The 24,177-nt window shown below is 39.4% G+C and overlaps 1 protein-coding gene across 1 annotated transcript in view; it reads left to right on the plus strand.

Moving 5' to 3' along the window:
- CAMTA1 (calmodulin binding transcription activator 1) overlaps positions 1 to 24,177 on the plus strand; it is a 660,706-nt gene that overhangs the window by 584,550 nt on the left and 51,979 nt on the right. Inside the window, exon 10 of the mRNA XM_053452576.1 lies at positions 913 to 1,047. Within this exon, the coding sequence (XP_053308551.1) occupies positions 913 to 1,047 (135 nt within the window). The remainder of the gene's footprint in view (positions 1 to 912; positions 1,048 to 24,177) is intronic.

Genomic DNA, 24,177 nt, shown 5'->3' on the forward strand with positions numbered 1-24,177 from the left:
GCCTTGCTAATAAAAAGTAAAGTGAGAATCTTTGAAAAGGCATTTTAATTATCAAACAATCATCTCCACGGCAATATATTCCAGCGCAAAAACCTTTTATTCTAAAAAAAACATTGAAATTTGTTTAATTTACTGTAAGGATAAGACTATACCCTACATTGAAACTTGATCGTTTAAGTCTATGAGTTTAATGCGTGAAAGTTGTTCATACTGCTGGCTCTACAATCTGCCATAATTATTACATGGTTTGCTAACTATTTTCAACATTCATTCCATTCAATATTTATCTATAAAAATGCAAATTGGTATTAATATATTTACGTAAACTAATAAACGTGAAAACAGCACTTAGAAATAATAAATGGGGCCATCAGTCATGTGTTAAAAGGACTGGAATTACTATTTTTAGGTTAACAACATCCATTATCGATGGTAATTATATGTTTATGATTCCATGGAGACAACAAAGAGTGTGAGTTATCCAATACTCTGGGTTTTCCTACTACTCTCTAAAGGAGGAGGTATACGTCCCAGATTGCCATTAAATTCAGCAAGCGGGGGGGGGGGATGCTTTTAACTCTTTGGCACTAAAGTGAGGGATGTTTCTCCATCCTCAAACCCAGTTCCTGGAGCATTATTTTCAAAACAGTTACAATGTTATTGTGTAGAGATCCTGGTCTGGACATCCCCAAAATTACAAAGCTTTCCTTGTTGGAGAGACTTCTCTCACCTCACTGCATATCTTCCTTACTACCCTTGTTTTGTATCCCCCACCTCTCCAGGGGCAAAAGGTTCTATTCGCTTTGCTCCGCTAGATATAACATTTTAATAACTAAACACAACAGAGGAAAAATCATTATTTAGTGAACAAACAGTGCCCATTTTATTTAATTTGTCTTTTTCTTCCTGTAGCTCATGACACGGGCTTGGTCACACTTCAAGTTGCCGTCAACAACCAGATCATCTCCAACTCTGTTGTCTTTGAGTACAAAGCGAGGGCCCTTCCAACACTGCCATCTTCCCAACACGACTGGCTCTCTTTAGATGGTAAGGGGCTATCTTCAATCTTTACGGTAAACGATGACAACCTTAAAGAGAGTGAACACACCCTTTCCGTTCGTTGGGGTTTTATTCGTTATTGGTCTTGGTTCACCATCCAAGATGAGTTCTTGCATTGGTTTTAAAGAAACGTAAAACAAAAATTCACATGCTCAAAGCAATGCTCCAATATTAGGCACGTGATAAGACTTTGCTTCAATCGATACAGAAGTTGTTTGAATTTTTTTTATAGTTATCTCCTTGAAAGTATCTCGGTGGAGTAACTACCATCCCTTCTTCTTTTTGTTTTTCATTTCATCCCTTCGAGGAAAACACTACTAGTGCTTTTTTTTGATTACAGCGCAGTACAAGTTGTCTGTGTGGTCTCGTTCCATCATTGTAGCAAAACTGGTTGTGTCTCCTATAGTATAGTCACTTGTACAAAACACCGTTAGAAATAGATTTAGATGTTGCCTTTAATTATCTAAGGGCTATGCTGCATTTCTTACCAATCATCACCACAATTCATCATTATAATTCCAGGATTTACTCATATAAGATTCTTTTTATTTTCAAACGTCATTCCCATGTCTCTGGTTGTATGGCTGGTTTGGGTATAAATATGTCATGTGTCCTCATGTGTCTTCATCTGTTTCATCAATCGACCAATCAGAATTTAGAGCGGTCACATGTCATGGTCTGGCCAAAAATGTCTTTTGATTGCAAATGTCGCCGGATTCCGTCATCTCAGGAAGAAGATGAAATGTTTCAATTTACAGTATAATAATAATAATATAATATATGTGCTAGCTACAGTCTTTGCAGGGCACCTGAGAGCCTCAAGGGTCCGCTACTTGAGGCTATATATATACCCCAAAATTGCTTTATCTATAATATAGGAGAAACTGCTAATTTGAGGCCCAGATATAAATACGTTTGCACTGAAATATACGAGAATCCGATCCGTGAGAGTGGGGTGAGAACCTCAGGATTTTTTGTCAAACTGTCACAGACTTGAGGTTCTCACTCCTCAGTTGAGGTAATAATTATAGTGTTTCTAGACTTCACGTATTGTTAAAATTCGCAGACGTTTCAGAAACAATTAGCAAACATTGTTTCAACCAAAGAACGGAAAAGTATTTATACAATGTGTAATGAATTGTAAACCCGTCGGATCTGTGTATCATAAGTGACACGTTTTGGTCTGTTTCTCTGACATGAGTAAATGGAGAGACCCTTCGTATTTATTTCACTGCCTATAACAGTTGACAAAATTCATATTTCATCGGAGACTCTGAGAGCGCCATGCATGAAGCGCTAACAGTAGAAGAGAAAAGAAGCTTTCTGTCCTTCGGTGATAGGATTTGGTAGGGCCATGGAGACAGAGGTGACGCTACCATAAAAACAGCTGCTTACAACCCCAATTGAACGAAGTCAATTTTAAACAGTCAAAAAAATAAGTATTCAGGAACACAAATTTGAACCTCATCATTTTGGAGGTTTATTACCTGAATTACAGTGGCTTTAGATCAAAATGATATAGACGTATCTGATAGGGAAAGGAACAGGCGACTATTGTATTTTATTCTTCTTCCTCTTGTTTTGATCTCCTGGACTAATAGATGTGTCTATGCAGACAGCCGATGATGGATTTTTTGTTAATAAATGATTGCTTGCGTATTCTAAGGATGAAATCCGGCATTCTTTTGAGACGCCGTATCAATTTATACCCCTTTTGTTAGTTTTTTATATATATTGAAGTTCATTGATTGTGGTCGTTGGTAGCGATGTATGAAGAAAAGGCATATGTATTAGAATATGGATAAAGTATTATTTGCGTGGCCAGGTGCGTGATGTGCGGGAAGCTGATATTGTTAGAATTTAGCGTTCTGGAAGTACTGAGTAGATAAAAAAAAAATCGGCTGAGCAAACTTCGGCTTTGCTGGGATCAGAGGAGAGCACAGCTGCAATGCAGAGACCCTTTGGGGGAAAAAAAGATTATATAATTATACCAAAGTGCCACACATGACTTGTAGAAGCCGTTTGGCTGTATGTACCTATGTTTGATTGCAGCAACATAAAAACGCTCTATCGTCGGATACGTAGCATTCGCCGTTCTTTGTCCACCGAGCAAGGAGTGCCTTATAGATAAAAATAGTTTTTTTTCAATGAAACAAGACAGAGAGAGAGTTATTAGCGATGGGCTGATGGGGATTTATTTTCTGTAGTGGTCTATTGAGTCAGTGGGCCTTTCATCAAAAGGACAGTGCTAGGAGCTAATGCGGAACAGTCGGCAGGGACCTTCCATTTGTTGCCATGGTGATTGTTCTATACAGAGCGTAATGTGGGCATTGGCTTTGGACACGCAACTAAAATGGGGCCCTACACTAAGGCCGTTTGCTAAAGGGGCAGACGGCGTCATGGCGGTCCACCCGTTTCAGATGCGCCTGCGTATTCTTGCATTGGAGGAGGGTTCTTCCCATGGAGTTACCGAGGGGACGTTAATAGAGTTAATCTCCCACCTGGAGGGCAATTTATCTCCATCACCCCCCCTCCCCACCGCAGGGAGTCCATTACACCCAACTCCTAAACCCGTGGCACCGGTGATACAGTCTAGTATCACATTCAAGCTCTCATCCAATTAAAAAAAGATACATTTGCAGTGGATGTAATTTTAATGTGTTTTGTCATTAAAAATTCAAGGCATTATTTAATTACAAAATAGTGTTTTGCAAGCAATCAGTATGAATAAGTCATATTATGCAAACCTTTTTGTATGACACAAGATGTGACCTCAAATACCTTACACATATATATATATAAAAATAGCAGTCTTTGGTCTTTTTAAAAGAATTGTTTTTTAACAATGTCATGAGACATAATTCCCATTAATCTCGGAAGAACCCTGAAGGAACCTATTTAAGGCTGGGCTTTGACCCTCTCATTGCCCTAGGTAGGTGTATGCGTTAAAGTACGCTTACTTCATCTGCAAATGAATGTATCGACCATCTCTGTCCTATCTCCGCTCCTGGGAATGCGTCTACACTCATTCATTACCTAATGTAAGTAATCTCTGGCCCATGAAAACAAAAATGTTAGCTCAAGTTTGGTAGAAGTGCTTGTCTGTGACAGACCCCATTAAACAATAAAAACGAGGAATATCTTTGTAAATGTTCCCATAGTCTTAAACATTTAGACTGACTCGAACCAGTTATACCGGCAAACCGTGGCTGTTTCACTGGAAGCCACTTATAATTGCACCTCCGGTTTAGACGTAACATCACAATTTCTCATTATGCATTCCGGGGCAGTTATAATTTATTTTATGATGAAATAGTTCCTCGGAGAACCCTTGTTTCGCTGGGTTTTAGTTATGTCAGCCATCGTTACCGAGCAGCTGTTCACGTTTGCCATATTTGCAAGACCAGATATTGCAGCGCAAATAGTCCATATGCTTGGGGAACAAAAGGCAACTTTGAGTTATGATATCGACCAAATTTACTGACCTCTCGTATCAGCGAGAAATGTTACACATTGTGAACTGGGTCTAATATGTGGATAAATTCACTATTCTTTATGAACGGTAATCATAAAAGGAGGGTTACGGGTGGACAAGTCATGAAAATCCATGGAAAGCCCATTAAACGGACACCAACATTAAAAACAAAATAAGCAATCATTTATTTAAACAAACAAAAAAGGTGTAATTGAAAATCAAATTTCAGGTTTAAGTCTCAATAACTGGAGGCTTGCGGATGGAGTGCGTCCCATAAGGTTTTTTTTGTATGTTCACCATCCACCCATTTTCAATATGCAATAATTTAATGCAATAAAACCCTTATTGTATGACATCATAATCTATGGTATATGACATCCACCCACCAACCTCAGTTTTTACATGGCTCCTCATACAAGAAGTTGAAGAACACCGCATTAGCTATAAGTTAGAAAATGTGCATTTTGAGAATACCTGCCCTGAGGGTAATTTATTAATCTCTTAGCAGTTAAAAGTGTCGAGACTGAATTGATTTCAACTAACTCGGCTGAACGACGCTCGCACTTCATGCCTTGCATTTCACAGGATACAAGTTTCTAAAGCTACCTACTTGAATACAGCGTACAATTTTATTGATATGACTAATATTATATTATATGATAATAGATACATAGATTGATTAATGAAATCATTTTCCGATTGGGGTCTTCGCTTTGTTACAAAATTGAACAAGAAACGTTCTCATCAGCAACCGGACCTATCGAGTAACCTTCTTAATTAGTTTCTCACGAACCGGGGAGCTGATTGTTCTATTTTAAAACTTCTACCACCTGGCACAGACATTTCTCCTGCCAGAGCGGAGGAGGCATCATTAAAATAGGGGGGTGGGGGGGGTAAATATTCCCCAAAAGGACCGGTCAATTGAAAACATGCTTTTCTGCTGACGCGGTAATCTGCTTCTGGGACCTCCGTGAACCAGTCCTTTTCCATGCATGTGTCAAGAAAATTACTTTCATCTAAGGCATAGTGTAATTCACTAACAGGGAAGCTCCGGCCATCATAAAAAAGAATTGGCAGCCAAATGAGAGGCAGAAACTGGACCCTGGAGCTGCAGCTTCTCCTAAAGATAACTACTGTTTTGGTTTATTTGTTTATTTATTTCGACATAAAGGCTAAAGAATGCATATTAAGGCTTACAAAGTACTTTAAAATGCAGTTGTGGTGCAGCATGGGACACTGAACTGCCCCATTAAATTCGGGTTAGTATCCCAGCTCTCCATGCTGGTTAAAGTTCATTCAGTGGTAAAAGAAGGATCGGTGGGGACATCAATGAGCCAGCAGTGGTTTTCATAAAAATGTGACTTGTAACGCGTTGAAAAAAAAGGGGACAGTGACACAATATTTTATTTCCTATGAAATACAAGAAAAAGTCAATAGGCGTATAATCCCCCTTAAGAATTGGCACGGCTGCCAGCAGTGGAGTAGAGTTTCTGTAAATAAGTTTGCTTGTATCGTCGTTCTCTGGTGCAGAGATGTAGGTGCAGGCTTGCGATCTGGCATTCAGCTGCATAATTCAGCTGCACCGAATAAAAGAACAAGCTGGTAAAACCTCCGCCAGCGCTGACATCTTGCGAGCCGCAGCGAAGAGAGAGAGATAACATTATCCGCCACTCAGCTGCCTGACAGCACAATATTGATTTAAGACCTTTGCATGTCACTCCATAAAAAGATTAAGATTTTGAAGCAATCATAGATAATGATGTGGGATTTGGAAAGTAGCCTCAACACTTTTTTTTTCCGTAAGTTTTTAAAGGGATATCCATCTTTATTACAAGTGTTTACCCTTTTTGCACAAGATCCAAGAAATATAGCGTTCTAGGTCTCTTTAGAAGGGTTCTAAAAGCAGTTGATAGCCTAGAACAGGGGTAGGCAATCTTCGGCTCTCCTGATGTTGTGGACTACATCTCTCATAATGCTCTTACAGTCACAATGCTGGCAAAGCATCAAGGGAAATGTAGTTCACAACATGTGGAGAGCCAAAGATTGCCTACCCCTGACCTAGAACGTCTTTAAGGTGACATTTTTCATCCAGATTATTATATCTACTAAGCACAGCTTCTCTTAGAAAAAGCTTTATGCTTTTGCCAAACTGGACCATTGATATCTTTATGATATCCTAGTACATGATTATATCATAAAATAGTTTTTTTTGTGCTATTGGCCTATTTTCCTTAAAGTAGAAGAATTTATTAAGCCATAAAATGGGTGGAAAGGCGCTTGATCCTGATCTGTTACGATAAGCAAACCAAAGCTCTCACCTCTTTAGATGGTGGAGCTGTGACATTTATCAAATGTCTTCTTTAGCTTGAAGGCCGACATGTACTCCTCTAGTAATTTAACATCGCTTTTCATTTATCGTCTGCGGAGTACTTCCCTTTAGAGAAAAAATTATAAGCCAGCATTAGCTCTGAAGGACAAAGCCCACTTCTAAATCTTCAAAAGGCATATTACTGCTAATTCTTTCTTGTAATGTAGTTAATGAAGCGTACATGTACATGCCACGTACAATGGTAATCAAGCAAGGAATTTATCAACATTCGTCATAGGCCGGCTACCATTACAAGCCAATTGGCAAGACAACTGCTGAGTGCTTCTCTGGAAATGACTTTATCGTTTTTATTGGAGCCAAATGAAGGAAATTTGCCATTGGCCTTTGAAATATGACTTTATGATACATCTTTGTTCATCTTTGTTAGTGAAAAATACTTAACATAAACATAGGTATTATACATAACTCAGGAATGGACATGGTGGAGTGCTGGAGAAGCTTCTCTCCACCAAGTTAGAGTGATCACTAGGATGATGGCCAACCTGGGCCTTCATACCATGAGTTGGACCATCCTTAACATCTGTGGAATGTAACCTCAACAAGATATGTTAGCTCTTCAGATCAACTGAGAACAACATAGACCAACAACAATTGTGGTTACAAGTTGTAGACAGCCATTGGGTCGATCTCTGTATGAGTCTATAAATCATGGGTAATGAGACCCATAACCTCTGCTTTTTAGGTTGGGCATCTAAGGTGTCATTTGCCGCTACATGTTCTGCACACACACATGTCCTGTGCAGAGAACAAAACACTTTCCATGTACATGTTTGTATGTTGCCGAAAGTAAAGAAAGCTAATTTAAAAACCTCCACAATTTTAGCCATCATCATGACATCTTTCAACCTGTCAAAATTCCTTTAAAACGAGATTCAACTAACCTTCTGCCTCATAGCGCGTGCGGACGGCTGTCAGTGTTAAATACTGTGTATGCTGTAATATGTTACATTGATAGGATGTACATGGACATCACACGGTTCAATATCAGCAGCAATACTTTGTATAATAACATTGATCTGTAAAATAGCAGCCATTTCACCAAAAATATTAAAATGCAATATATGGCTATAATAACACGAGATGTGTTTCAACCTTCTGAGATAAAAAGAACCCATGCTGAAAAGTGACATCTCTTGACATTTTACCACTCTTAGTGACAACAGTCCATCTGCTGTTTAATTAATTCACAGAGCGTAAAGTTTAAGGCTTTTTCAACCTTTTTGACAGCCGGAAGCGAAGGCAAGACAATGGGATTTCAAATAGTTAAACTTTTATCCAAACCAGGACAGTTGTTGGTTATATTATGTATCAAATATATTTTATTCATTCATTTGTAGGACATTTGACTGTTTATAATCTTCTTATCGCCAAACTATTCAGTTTTGAAGCAGATGGAGAGCCGCATGTTCTATTAAACTACAGAGATATAACTTGAATGGCTGCAAAGACAACGTAAGCGGTTTATTATAGTTTGGAACTGGGCAGTCAGTACATAAAGGAAACGAATGGAAATTAATTAAAATGCTGCAGAGTAATGTTACCCTTAACATGGTTGACGTGTTCTGGTATGTAGAATATATAGGGCCAAGGATAACCGTTAAAGCTTTAGACTGGTAAGCTGTATGTCCTGTAGATGATAGGATTTCTGCCCTGGTCATCTCGTAATAGGTGTATGATATTCTAAATTAGAATCCGGAATGGGCCATGTGGCACATCGGGCATGCGTCCGGTGGACTTCTATCCCACATCCCTCTATATACCCCGGGTCTGGTGCTGTAGTTTGCCACCGCTGGCTGGATATGTCCGTCTGCACACTACATAAGCATAAAAATGTCATATCCAGCCATCGACTGTACTTACGTCATTAGATACCTGCCTTCTTATCTCGTGTCCGGCTCTGATAACTCCTTCATTTTTTAATATCAATATGCCGCACGTAGAGGTATAAGTTAGATTGCGATGTATGGAGTGGGTTTCTTTCCGTATTATCATTTATCTATATAGTGTTAAGTCACTTTTGGTGACGGGTACAGTTGCAATGGCAGCAACGCAATTGCAATATAAATATCCTTATGCATGTTATACATTTAACTCACATAGTGCATGTCCACTATCTCCATGATCATGACCTACAAGCAACCAGTAATCTTCAATGGTCCGAAGTACAGGGTACTAGATAGACCAGATAGAGCAATTTAACAGATTTAAGAGGAGTTTCAGCCTCATATCTTGCCTGTACCATACATTTGTGTCATTGGGTATGTCCATAGACACAAGAGATAAGGAGATTCAGATAATGTTCTATGTTACTGTTACATTGTGCTTGAAATATGAAAGGAAAACATTATGAAGATGTTGTTTGTCCTGTGTCCATCCCCATTGACTTCAATTAAGGAGCTTAGCTAAGGAGAAACGTCTGGTGTCCGCGTGACCATTGTGAGATCTGTCATCAAGCTGGCCAGAATAAGCCAATCTATGAAGCTGGAAAACACCCCAAGATATTATTTTTTTAAAACAAGGATACGCGTTCTCCGGAACTTTCAGACGCCAGAAACTAACGCCTCGATGATAAAACCCTTATGAGTTTTTTGACCCAAAAGAAATATCAGATAAGGTAAAAAAAAACATATTACAAAACACACTTCTTGCTCTCAAGACTTAGAACACGTTATTTGATCATTTGTAACAATAAAATCTAATAAGCTAGTCATCTTTGGGGTTTTTTTTTACTCAAGATAACAAATGTACACAATAAAGTCTGTCGTCTAATTTGTTTTCTCGGATTCATATTTAGAAAGATTAAGTTCTTTCATTAGATCGTATTTTAAAACATATGAGCTTTTCCCCTTCTCCGCTCGCGTTGTTTTGCTGAATAAACTAAATTTACGCTGTATTGACTTAGGTTGTTCAGGAATCATTCAATCTCAGATGTTATGTTATGGATGAGGATAAATTGATGTTTTTTTGGTGTAAATTAATTTCCCCTGAAGTCCATTATGGAATATACTTTATATTAAGTATATGAAGAAGTAGTAAATCTTCTTGACTAAACCTCCAATGATGGGCTAAGCCAGGGTGGGCAAAACCAGCCCGTGAGCTGTGGTTAAGGCTAATGGTGAAGATTACAAATAATAAAAAAGGTTAAAATAATATTAATCTCACAAATTAGTTCAGTGTTTAGGTGCAGTTTATAAATGACATACTTTTAGCCAGGAGTCCAGACAATTTTTATTACGGGGTATGTCACGCGTATTAAAACGGTGGTAACTGAGATGTCTGTACAGACATTGGTCTCTGTCATAAAAACGTTCTTACTATGTATAGAAAACTCATAGACTGGAAATAATGTATTCATAGTCCAAGTGTCATTAAAACTGTACAATTATAGCTCGATATTGTGTATCTACATGGACGTCTGCCATTGGGGGGCAAGATGGCGCACCTCCTGAAAATTCCCTGATAAAAAAACCTAGACATTACTTATTAAAGAAAAAAGTGATTTGAGTCATTTGAGGTATCTGGTATAGATTCATTATAATTTCAAGAAAGCTTTATGGTCCAAAGACTGGCTTTATGTGTTTCATAGATGTAGGCCACACTAGTAGACCTAGGGGAAAATATTTTAGCCTGAGCAGGGATAGATTAGTATAGGGGTCGATGGAGCTGAAGCTGCAGGCCCATGTCCCTTTTATTAGGCCTACTTTTTTTTTTTAGAACCTGTCCATTTGCCTTCTTTTTCAAGAGTCTGCCTGCCCTCGAGGCCAGAGGTGGTCATCTTGCTCACCTGGCCTTATCTATGTAGGCCTAAAAGCACAGAGTGTGGCCGCATATATCCATCCGCTGGTCATACTTCCATCATCAAGTTGTTGGTTTTTTTCCTACAAAACATGGCTTCACAGTTACACAAGAAGAAGAGGGAAACGCTCGTCACTATGCAATGTTCAGCTTCAGGCCCATAAATCCCTTAATCCAGAACTGTCCCTAAAATGTTAATTTATGGACATTTTTCTTCACCCAGCTCTACATATAATGCTGTTAAACAAAGAGACTTATTGACGTCACTAAGGGCCCATCCCAGTGAGCTTCTCCCACAAGATTCAGAAAATCTCACTGCATTAACAGTCTCTTCTAGCAGAAGACGCTCACTTGGGTTGGCTCTGCATTCTGCATGAAGCAGCGATCCCGAAATTCTCTTACAAACTCTCTTAGTGAATAAACCCCTGTGAGCCCAGATCTCAGAATTCATTCAATAAATTCAGGCAACTTTTTCCACCTACAATTTTCTTCCTGGAACCTAGAAGCAGACTTCGTGTTGACTCCCACCTTCGTGTTTGTCAATGGGTTACATTTTTGGAATTTGGTTAAAATAAAGATTCTGCAATGGAACCCAAAAATTTCTAGCCACATTCCAGTCTGCTAGCTGTGCTTTTTTCATACGCTTCTTCCCCAAAAGACACGTGTCTACTTTACCTAGAGGCCCCCAACGCACAGAAATTGGATCTAATATATTAGGCTTTTTGACATGCTTAAGTAAGTGACTGCAGGGAAAGTTAAATGCATTGATTTGCTATATCTGGCACCGTACAGATAGCGTGGTACTCCTTTTTTCATTTTATCTCTTTCGTACTATACTTATAGCTTAATGGAAAGAAAATCCTCTTGGCGTTCGGAGCGCTGAAACGTCATTACTGCATGAATTTATTATGCGGTGACCAGAATCAATTTATAAATAATGTGAACACCATACGATGAGAAATAAGAGAACCCTTCTATTACCAGAAAACCTTAAAGCGCGTACACATTTCCCATCCCGGAGGAAGGACGTAATTGTACATTTAATTCAACTTAGAAGAGAAAGGGAAAATCTATTTTCATAACGTATATTTTGGAAGAGTAGCTGAGGGATCAGTTTTGTGATATACAAGGAGGACTATGTTTTAGAATAAACTTTGTAGAGGTCCCTCCAGCAACCATTGTTCCCACCAAGAAGCCTAACTGGAAATGTCAGTGATATCTGCAATTGTGCCCCGGGCTGTACCGGCACTTTAAGGCCAGCGGCCGCCTTATCACTTAAGTGCGGCCAAAGTCTAGACATGCGCACACTCCTTTTTTTCATATGGTGCACATGTAGTGCGCAGCTGGGCAGCTGGAGCAACAGATGGGGTGAGAGTGTGACCGCGTTGGCCAGCGGCCCACCAGACTTTTGACCGGCGTGCTAGATGGCCAGTCCGGGTGTGTGAGATAAAAGTTTTACTTTGTTAACAAGGGATCTCTCGTGTTTTTCTAAAGCTGAGCAATATGAAAGAACAAACGCTACGGCCAGAAAATGGGGACGTCGGAAAGGGTCAAGCATGCACTCAACACAGCGGCTCGATGACATTTTTAATCCCGGCACAACTTGACACTTAGAACACGTAGTCCTTCATACACAGAGCAGACCTCAATGAAAAGGCGCATGGTTTCTGGTTAAATAGATTAACAATTTCCAAGTGTTCACAGTTCTCAAGAGTAGCAATCAATGGAATAGTCTGAACAAATGGTAAAATGGGTTTATTGTCTACAGAATAAAGTGTGAATTCTCCAAAATGATGGCTCGGACAGTTGGAAACGAGCATACTAAACGAGCCTACTAAATTCATGCTGATTTGTTTTTTAGCAGTTCCAGTAACGCAGCTTTTTTTTTTGCGAGTTCTTTACACTTTTCAACCAAGAGGGATACTTAGAAGTACATTGTAAGCTTTTTTCCTCTCTAAAAAACCCCCAAAACTATCAGTGCTGCAAAATTTAAATTCAAATTTATATATATGTATAAATATTTATTATTTTTTTTATTTTAAATAACAAAATATAAGTTTAAAAAATGCAAAATGCGTTGCCATCCCTGCTTATTTTATGCTTAAAATAAACCCCCCACCTTTAAGCCTAATTGATTTATTTAAAACGTTCCATTCACTCATTTGGGAATGGAAAAACTTAAAGGAACACGACCATGAGAAAGATAGCGTTGACCTATTATATCTGTCAGCTAAGGACGGGTCTATATTTAGGCTTCAAAGTATGCTTTACAGATAAGATACCAAAGTATTCAAAGTTCATTAAAGTAGCTGAATTATGATATTTTTTTTACCCCCCTTCAATTAACTCTTTCAGAATCAGAATGGGTTTTAGCCCTAAGAGAAGACTGCATCGGTATTATAAACCCAACAGACTCAAGGTCTATTTAGATATTAACGTTCCGACCGGCCATACACAATTCCCGTCTATCGCTCCAAATACCTTCCACATGATCTGCCGTGATATTTTTGGACGCGGCTACTTTAAATTTTCTCATTTGTTCCACGCTAACGTATCAGTGTTAATAATGGATGGTAAAAATAGATAGTGAAACAAGCCACCAGTCAGCAGCACGAAGATGTCCTTTATATAGAAATTGCTCGAGTTTATGAACAACCTGATTTTCGTTACTTTGAAAAAAAAGTTTACCTTGAACCATAAGTTGCAAATCTGCCTTTATGTACAGATAAAAAAAATGCGATACTCGTTCAATAAATTAATAAACAATATTATATATATATTTTTTTTTATTATTATTATTATTTTATTTTTTTTTAGTGAAATGAACAGTGGTTTATTTAGAACTAGAGAAAAGTTTTTAATGGTTGCTCAGAAATTAGAATTTTAAAGATGATGTTTTTAAAAATAGGTGTTTTAACCTCCTATATAAAAAAACTGGACTGGTCGTCTGGCACACCAAGCAAATGCCCGGTGGTCCATTGGCCAATAATTTACGTGCAGCGTGTCGCTGAATATGCCGCGTGAGCGTAATAAGGTCGTGTGTAGCTGTGTATATCCAACCATCGATCTCACTTATGTCATCGGGCGTCCGTCGGCTATAGAGAGGAAGGACCTCCCCATCATCGCCAGTCCAGCACCTGCTTAACTGCAGCGTGCGACAAACCGGCTATATATGCCTGGCCGCACTCTGCGTTGAGAATAAGAATGTAACGGTTGCCGGTGTGTATCCAGCCGGCGGCCACACATATGTTTTTTGGTGGCTGCTGGCCTTAAAGTGCCAGAGCCGCTTAGTCATTTCCATTCCAGCCTTGATAACAATGGAGTTTATTCACTAAAGAGCACGCACAATTTCTAGCGTTGCAATTTTAAGTCACAAACTTAGCCATGCGTTATAAAGGGCCATCCCTGGCACGTTTCTCCTGCAAGAGGGCTAAGCTGGCCCTGCCTAATGTGTAGTTAAAAAGCATGGTAGCACTCAAAAGCTATTAGCGTTATTAATTAAAGTAATAGAACTACTATGGTGTTTTCTGTATAGTTTAACACCTAATGTTGGAGTGAGTTATTTGGTGTATAATAGGTTAACGTCTATAGTGGTTGTTTATTTATATATATATATATATATATATATATATATATAATTTTAAATATTGTGTATAATAATTAACTCTCGCTATGCAAATAATCAGGACAATGAGGAATAAGCACAAAACTCCAAAAACTTTTTTATATTAAGCCAATTGTCAACCTTATACATTTTATTCATTTTAATACATTTCAAAAAGGTGCCGTTCCGCCGTTGTTTTAATCTTTTTTCTGACTAAATGCTGAATTAGAAACATAATTCCTCGTCCTTTTCCATTCCCAAACCTTTCTCAGAAATAGTTATTTTATCATGTACATTTTGGCCAGGAACCCTTGTCATGTGACACATACGTAGACACTGATAGGTTGTCGGCATAGAAACCAAAAAAGCCTCCTAAAGTGCCCGTGACGTTGCGTAATTAAGCGTTAAATAAAGAATAAAATGTCAGCTGATAAAAGAAGATAAAATGCTATGATTTATTTCCTTAGAATGAGATTAATGTTTTGCTAAACATGTTAAATTAAATTATTAGCTGCCAATATTTCAACGAATACAAAGTGTCACCGAATATAAATTAGCAATTGCCAATTTAGTGATCAAAATTAGGCTACAGTAAATACATTTTAAGGCTGTATAAGGCATATCGATATATGTTGGATAATAGCGGTTACAATAGCAGCAACGTAAGCAAATTATCAAATATTATTACCAATAATATTATTCTTTAAAATTGTAACTTCGCTTTTTTCCTTTCGAAAATCACAGGAAAGTTTTCTTGTATATTTTACAACCCAAGATCAGCCCCATTCGGCCATCCAGTCTGCTAATTTTTACCCAAACTTTAATCAGTCGTCGGTCTCATCTTACTTTGAGCCGGCATATGCCTGTCCTATGCATGTTTAAATTCCCTCACTATATTAGCCTCTACCACTTCTGATGGGAGGCCGTTCCATTTACCTACCACCATCTCAGTAAAGTCAAACATCCTTACATTCCATCTAAGCCTCTGACCCTCTAGTTTTAGATGATGGTCTCTTGTTCTAACATTTCTCCTCCTTGGAAATAAACGGTCCCTCCTGTACTTAGTTAAATCCCCGTACTATAAAACGAATACATTAACAGCGTGAAAAATCCAATGAGGCTTGTTTCAAGCTCTATGGAGAATCTTCTTTTCTAACAACGTCCATTGGAAGAACTAGTTGAGGAATACGAGGAAGTAGAGCGTTCTTTTCTTTGTGTTCGGTTAAGCCCTGGTAAGGAGGGCTTTATTCCTCCCCTGCAGTGTGTGGGAGGTGACGGCAAAAGTGTGTCACCCCCTGGCTCCTTTAACTATACAAAGGGGGGAGATTAAACCTGCCCCATAGCTTTGCTGCATAGCAAGAACAATAACCTAGACCGGAGCAACCGGAGACAGTCCAGATGCCTTCCTTTCACCCAAAACCTCCGCAATAGACTTAGTACCCATCTCTGAACTTCCAGATCAATTGCGCTAATGCGCCGCTACACATCTCACAGCAACTCTCTATGGATGCAGGGATTAACCCTTTGAGTGCAACAGGGGCGTTAGCAAAAAATCAACCCTTCTTATCAAATGGTTTTTGTCTTTAAAAAAATATATATTTATTAAAACCAAAGAAAAACAAAACAAAAAAAAATCCATTCATAAGGCAGTGTTGTCTAATCTGATTCCGGAGGCAGTTGTAACCCAACAGGCTGGTGGCAAAAGTCTCTCTTGTTTGTAATCAAGGCTCCTGCACAAGACATTGAATGGCTGTTAATAATTAATCATGGGTTTTAAGTCGGTATAATGTATGCTGCAGTCCTGTGCTTGTCCAACACAAATCATTCCAAATAACAATAATAATAACAATAATAATAATAATAAACAATGTGCACAGGGGAAAAAGAGAGCAGAGGGGCTCAGCCTTGCCATCCCCCTCCTCCCCTCTCCTCCTGCAGATCCCATCAGACCCCCCAATGCCTGTTTCCAGTCTCTGCCTGCTCTGATGTGCTAACAGCACAGCTGCCTGCCTTGATTTGTCATAATGCAGAGAGGAGAAGAGGAAAAAGAGAAGCCTGTGCTGCAGCATTGCAGGTACGGAGGCACAGACAGGACAAAAGAAATCAAGGCTTCACAAGCAAATCCGAAGGCAGGCAGTGCTTGCCCCTCCCCGCAGAGGCAGACAGTTGTCATCTGAGGGCAAGCAGAGAGGTGGAAACAAAGCAGAGGCGTGCACAGATCAGCACTGCTGCATGGACAGCACCGGGGAGCTGCATTCTTCAAAAGTCAGCTGCTTGCCCCGAGTTTCTTGGAGAAAGGGCAAAGGATACAGTAACCAGAAGAAGGAGGGAGTGAGGAGAGAAGAGAGAGAGGGAGAAGAGAGGGAGAGAGGGGGTCTTAGTGAATAGGGTCTCTCAACAAACCCAACAGGCTCAGTCTACTCTTAAAATAAAGTAGGAGGGTGTTGGAGGTTTGAAACTCTTCTCTCCCCAAGTGTGCAGCCAGTTTGGGCTGGGGAGGAGGGCTGTTTACCTGCAGCACGTGTTTAAGGAAAGGTTTTGGCTGGCACCTACTGCAAGAGGAGAAGTTCATTTCATTTAAGGATAAGGGGGGGGAGTACATAGGCTTAAGTACATATGTATGTAACCCCCTCCAAACTTAGTGTGACCTGTGATGACCAGGAATGTTCTTTCTAAAAGTGGACTTTCACTAAGCTGGAGTATCAATGGAGAATAAAGTAGAAGGTAGACTATTTTCTTTCTGGAATCTTGGAGTTTTGATGTTCTTGATGTGTGTCTTGTGATGTGTATTTGTTACTTGGTGTTTTGAAGTGTGTTTTGTGTATGTTTATACACACACGTTATTATATATATATATATATATATATATATATATATATAGAGAGAGAATATTTAAATACACTCACTTGAAATCTTTGTCCCTTCTTATTGGGGGTCAGTAATTTACCATATGCTCCATTAAAGTTGCCAACAATAGTTATAGTTGCCTTGATTTTGATGGCCAACTTACCAACTATTGTGAAAAAGCCTTCAAACCAGTTAACCCTTTGAATGCCAGGAGGTGCACTGCACATTACAACTCTCTGGTATTCCAAGAGTCATCTCTGAAATAAGCTTATTATTGGTCTAGCACATACCCCTTTTTATGATTAATTGTGTGTTGGGGTCAGTGGCAGAATTAACCATTGATGTGCCGTGCAACTGGGAGTTCTTAAGGAATCCTGAAGCTTTTCTGCCCAAAACACTTGATCTGTTTCCGCACTGCAAGGGGGCTTGTGACATTTGACTTAAAACAACTGATAAGTCCGCATTTAAAATTAGAAACCTGTATCTATGCAGTTACTTTCCCACAGAGGAGTGTTGCAGGGAACTTTTAATGGTTTTAGGATGATCAGAACACTTAACACCATCTTAATTCACAGCTCAAGAAATACAGTTGTTGTTACTTTCTTTGTTTATGTTTTATTTTAACTCTTACACAGCCAGGGGATCTGCAATGCAAACCTCTCTAAGCAGAAACATTTGTGTTATGTTTTTGGACAATGTAACTGTATAAGTGGCCAAAATGACCTAATTAAAAATTAACGTCATTGCAATTTCAACTAAGTGAGCCTAAGCATTCTGTATGGCTTAACCTATTTTACTGATATTCTGTAGAAAACAGAAATTAGGCTTTAGTGAAATAGATTTGCTTTAACTTTTTATTTTCTTTTTAAGTTAAATAATGTATTCCAATTCTAATGTAGACCTGTTTTTTGGGAGGTATCAGAGCTCGGTTAGTCTTTTTAATTGTACTTTTTAATATCTTTGCCCATCTATCTTCAGGACCTATGAAAAACATGTATTTTTTTATTTGCAACATATATCAGTTTTACATGTCTAATATAACCTATACAGCGCCGAATGTTTCAGAACAATAGGCTTGAATCCTCTGTGGTACCCGAAGGGTTAAGCGCGTAAGAGTATTTATTTTAAATCACACGTGGTAGGAAGTTGTTGCCAATCTGCAGTGATTTGTAGCTGGAAGCGAAACAAAAGACGACAATATTTTTCAACCCCTGAGTTTACTGCATTGGAGCGCTGGCCTGCGAATGAATGAATGAATGAATGAGTTTAAATACAGGATGTTTTAAGTAGACACATTCCAGTAGATTAGACAGAAAGGGCTCGGATGTGTAGATCTGCTTGAAGCAGGAAACTGTTAATCATTTAGAATTATTAATTTGTGAAATACAAGTTAATCGCTCAGTGGTTCTGGATCTGCCATATATGTTTTTTCAGTGAGCCCCTTAACCCTTTCAGTGGGGGACAAGCAGTGCATTGGCGGTTCCGAATATGTAACGTATTTATTCTCGCTATAATGGCGTAGGCTACCGTAACCCTTTAAGTGTCATGGATAAAAATGGGAAGAGTACCTTAACCCTTTCATCAAGTTTTAAAATGGGGTTGGGTGTGTGTGGGGGGGGGGGGGGTAACAAAAAGATCAGTAGGTAAGCTTTAAAAAAATAGTATCTTGTATTACTCTGTTTCTGGTTTTCATGGCATGGGTTCATTACACATGATTTAGAACACATTAATGGTCCAAACCGCTGTTTTCGTGCAGCTGTACATTCATCGCTAGCTGTGGTGATGTCATGTTTTTTTCCTCCCCTCCTGTACAATAGCTGGAGATTCAGGATTGCGGTCCTGTTTTTTTTTTTTTCTGTGTATTGTAGCCAAGCGGTATTGATTGGCTTGCATGAATTTGTGAATGGGCATACAAAAAAATGCAGTAAGCTCACCAAAAGCGATCCGTATTGAATAGACGGAGCCTTTTTTTTTTCAATGGGAACGGTTGACGTCTTCGCCAATAACAATAACAAAAGAAATGAGAGGATCGTGCGTTAGGGGATCCTACCCCAATAACCTCGTTAGTGAAAAATATGGTTTAAAAAGCAGCTCATGCGGTATTTACGCTAAGCTGGCAGTGCATTTAGGGGTTTGATATGGCGGGTAACGAAAGGATGTTTTTTTCTATTTTAGCTGTAATTATGGGGCTCGGGTAAGCGAGACAATATAACCTGTTGATGCCAACGGAATTGTTCCTCTATAAAGAACAAGTATTAAAATATCACGCCAGGATAAGTGGGATAGCGCGGTTTGCAGTGGAATGTAGTACATTATGTCTCGTGCAGAATGCTTCCTCTCACACATTTATGTGGTTTCTGTAATAAATATAGAATTTGACGGTTGATAAGACCCATTCGGCCCCATTTGGCACTTTTTCTGCTGTAAAGACTCAAACCATAATCAGTTGTTGGTCTCGTCTTCAGGAGCCATATGCCTATCCCATGCATGTATATATTCTCTTGCTGTATTAACCTCTACCACTTCTGTTTGGAGGCTGCTCCACGTATCTACCACCCTCTCAGTAAAGTAAAACTTCCTTACATTCTTCCCCTCCAGTTTTTGATTATGATCACTTGTCTTTACAAGCATACTGGGAATATGAAGCGCAGGAGGCAACAGGTCCATGGGATGCAGTCCCTAGTGGTAACTATAAATGGATAGTATGTGTCTGCAAGGAATCTCTGTACTCCGCAATGGGCTAAGAAGAACAAGCGCCTTTAGATTGTAAGCTCCTTTGAGCAGGATCCTCCTCACCTGTTGTTTCTGTATGTTATGTTATATACTACTTGTTATGTCCTGTCTACCCATTGTACAGCGCTATGGAATATGACGGCGCTATAAAAAAACCAATAAATAATCAGTGTCTCTGACATGACTTTTAGCGTACATTAAAGCACTCATTTGTTTTGTCTTCTACAAATTGTTCTCATTTAAAGTACGATGTTAAATAATTGGTGTTTTTTTATGAATTAACTGCCAAATAAGGAAATATAGTTAATTTATTCAGGTTTTTTTTATCATTAATAGAAATAAATATTTGTGTGTGTGTTTAAGCATGCAGAGTTCTAGCCCCTTTAGTCACGGTGGGACCATGTGTCACTCTTTTTTTCTGGCAAAGGCATTAAGAGGACCGCGGCTTTCTTGGCATCAAAAGGGTTCATGCGCGGCTGCAGCTGCCAAGAACGTAATACAGGGATTGCGTTTGCAGCTTCCACCGTTAAAAAAAAAAAGTAGAAGGTTTTAAATATTTTCTATCGTCGGGGTTCATGTTGCTTCTTAAAAATAAATCCTTAAATATGGTAATGAGATCTCTCGAGAGTGGAGACGCAGGCAATCATAGAAGTTAATGTTATTTTTACATATGGCGATGGGAACGTAAAGCTTTTAACCCATATATTACCAATTGATTTTCAAGGAAGGAAGGTATGATGTTTTATATTAGATTTGACGAAATCTGATCTGTTGGTCTGACCTCGTTAACCATGCATTATGATTTCTGCAATAACAATAATCTGCATCCCACGCCTCCCACAATATCTCAGGGGACCCCTTACACCAATGGGGGCCCTAAGAAGCTGTTTGATCCGGTTACATGGTAGCCCACCCTACTGAGAGGCTAAACCCTCTATGTTTGACACAAGCAGGATCATTGCCATACCTGGGAACATCTGGCTACCCGGAGCCCTCCCTCTTAAGGATGGGGGTGGGCGGGTCTATTGCTGTCAATGGGCGGGCCATCACCATCAGTGGGCGGGGCTGATAATGTTGTGGGGTGGGGCTAGCCCCAAACACATTTAACTTGTAAGGGGTAGGAGGGGAAATGGGTGGGGAGTGGCGCATGCCTAAATGGGACCCTGAGAAGCGGCGATTCACCTAAAGAGTTCACAGGTATGGGCTTTGCACATTGAGGTATAACACTTTATCTGATGATTGCCAGCTCTTGTGAACTTTCATATACCTCCCAAGTGTCCCATAGTCCACGGGACAGTCCCAATTTTGAGGCACTTTCCATGCAGCACCACTGTCCCAATTCAGCAGGCAGTGGAAGCCATGGGCCAGTTAGGGAAATCATCTAATCACCCCTGACTATCCCCAACGGAGCTTTGAACTCAATGGATTGCAGCAGCACAGATATCACACGGCCTCCCATGACGTAGTGAAGACGTGTGCCAGGATATGATGTCATATCCCGCCGGTCAGCTTCACTACCTCACAAAGTAGGCTCCGCTGGTACTGTCCCACCTAGAGTCTTGCCCTCAGGTATGGTTTCCCGGTTTGAACCCCTGAAACGAGGGTATGCCTTCATACTGCCTCTACTGTGCTTGACATGCACCTCCATTGTACTTAATATCTTTATATACAGCGTATGTATACGTGTGATTTTAATTATATTATTTAATTTAGATATTCTGCAGAAATATTTCAGGAGGATCCATAGCACAGCGATTAGGAGCTCACAACATATGACGTGCGCCACAACTTTAAATGTTTAGACATTACTGTGACTTTAAATAAAGGAATCCCAAAAGAGCAAAATTCTTTACAATCCTCTCTATGTACAGAAAGATTAATTCCAGGATAATTTTAGCATTCTGATTTTGCTTAAAAATCGGGACTATTTATCGCAAACGTGGCAAAATGTATAGTTGCAATTTTCTTTTGCGCAGTAAGCGTGTAATTTATTTAATCTCATTGTAAATTGATGAAGGTGCTCCATGTGTACGTAAATTAGTACATTAACCCTTCTTCTTCTCCTCTAAATGTAGTTTATAGTAAGATTAACATCATCCCAATGACATAACCATTGATTGAGGCCAGAGGGTTTCCACCATAAAAATGGTGGGTTGGTCCTATATGTGGCTATCCTTGAGACAACTTATATGGGCAGACTATATGGGCCCAACGTTTCTTATTTGGTTTCAAATTCTGTTTCTACGTAACTTGGCTATTTAGTAGACCCGAAAGAAAGTTCTAAAACCATTGTGAATGGGCATGTTGTGAGATGGACCTGTGGTTTGGAGTGATCCCTCAGACGGGCGTATCATGTGCCATATCCAGAGCCTTCATTCGCGGGTACGGTGTGAATGTCCGTTCGAGCTTGAAGGGTGGCTGGCAGTTTACAAACATGGCAGGAGGAATTAAACTTCCAAGATAAACTGACATTCTATGTTCCAAATCACTTCCCAATGAAGTCGGCACTCAAGGGAGCCCAACAATCACATTTATATTATCTGTATAGTTCTCTTGCTCACTTTTATTCCATGGATCAGCTAAACAAATTATTTTGATTGAAAACCACTTTGACCATCATAAAAAATGACGTAGCGGTTCCTTTAAGGCTGCGTTTTAAGCACATCTGATCAGACAGGACCGTGATGGCATGTTCGTTTCACTTGCGTTCCTCTGCTATCGATCTCCATTGATATGTTTCCATTTAATTTGTTTCATTGTTGACAGTGTCTATAATGTAAATCCATGCGAAGTCGTCTATTCCCGCCATATCCAACATGTTTCCATTCTCCTGCCAAACCCCCCGCCGTCCCTACTTCCCAGAAACAACAGCATGCTTGCGAAGAATCCCCCCCTTTTAGGACTTTCTTTTAATTCTCATGACACATTCTCATGGTTTTGCTTTTTGTCAATCAGATGCTCTTTAATGTTAAGTGCTTTCCGATGAGTTACGCAGCGATCAATCGATTTTTATTAAAGCCTATAGTCTGCGTTTTAAAGGGAATATCAAACAAGATTCCTGGACATTAGAAAAAGCGCTCGGCAGCGAGCGAAAGCCTTTCTGCCTAATTGTCTACAATTAGCCGAGGCTTACTGTTAGACAAAGAGATGAAGGCTGATGTCATTATTTCTTTCTTCCAACTGCTAATAATTGGGTCACGTGATCCATTGTGTGGATATACTCGGATCGAGCCGCTAGCTGCTAACAAAATTGCTAGATCTGCCCGCTACTTCCTCTGTTATTATTCCTCCCCTGATTAACTGATCCAGCAGTACTAACAGCTCAATAAAAATGCAGTTTACTGTCAATTTAGCGCCTGACTGGTTTTTAAGACGGTTTCTAAGAAATGCATGAGAGATTGGAATCTCACGCCGTAACAGTTTTAATGTGATTATTCTCACATATTTTGCCATTACGTCTTGTCTCTCGGTGTTAGATCAGGATTAGAATGCCGACGAATCGTACGGGGAGTTAGAAGGCGCAAAGTCTCGTTCTGCCTTTGTACAAAGATGACGTTTCTTTAATAACGCTTGATTTACAATTATAATATATTCTCTTAATATCTGAATCGCTACATTCTTGACGTCTGCTGTTTTAATGCATATTACCCCATATGTCGCTTAAAAACACATCGGGGGGGGATAGCATACAATAAGAGCAAATGGTAGGAATCTGTTCAAACTGTTTGGGGGATTTGGGCGGGACTTACCCCACGGAGGGACACTTGGTAGGTATCAGTTCTTTGATGGGTCCATCAACATCTACAGACATTATGTCTCCATGGGATAGGCATATCGCTATTTTATTAAAGTTTTCCAATGTTCTTTGTCTTTGTTAAAATGTCTGGGATCCAATGTCACTTTTACTTTACTGGGATGGTGGTAGATACGTGGAACAATCTCCCAACAGAAGTGGTAGATACAGTGAAGACCAACGACTGATTAAGGTTTGAGTCTTTACAGCAGGAAAAAAACCAGGCAGACTAGACGGGCGAGTGAGTCCGATCTCCCGTCACATTCTATGTTTCTGGAATATAAATATTTCTTTCATTAACTTCATAAAGCTTATCTTGTCCGTTGCAAATTATTAGCGCGACGGTCATTACATTATTTTTTAATCATCGATCACTTTTTGACACAGGCAACATTTGGGGCAACGTCGTCGTTATAAAACTATAAAAACTTCGACAAGATTTTCAAATATTGGTTAAGTAATGAAGGAGAAAATAATTATTA

Source organism: Spea bombifrons, chromosome 12 (genome assembly GCF_027358695.1).
Source record: "Spea bombifrons isolate aSpeBom1 chromosome 12, aSpeBom1.2.pri, whole genome shotgun sequence".
In the NCBI taxonomy this organism is placed as follows: domain Eukaryota; kingdom Metazoa; phylum Chordata; class Amphibia; order Anura; family Pelobatidae; genus Spea; species Spea bombifrons.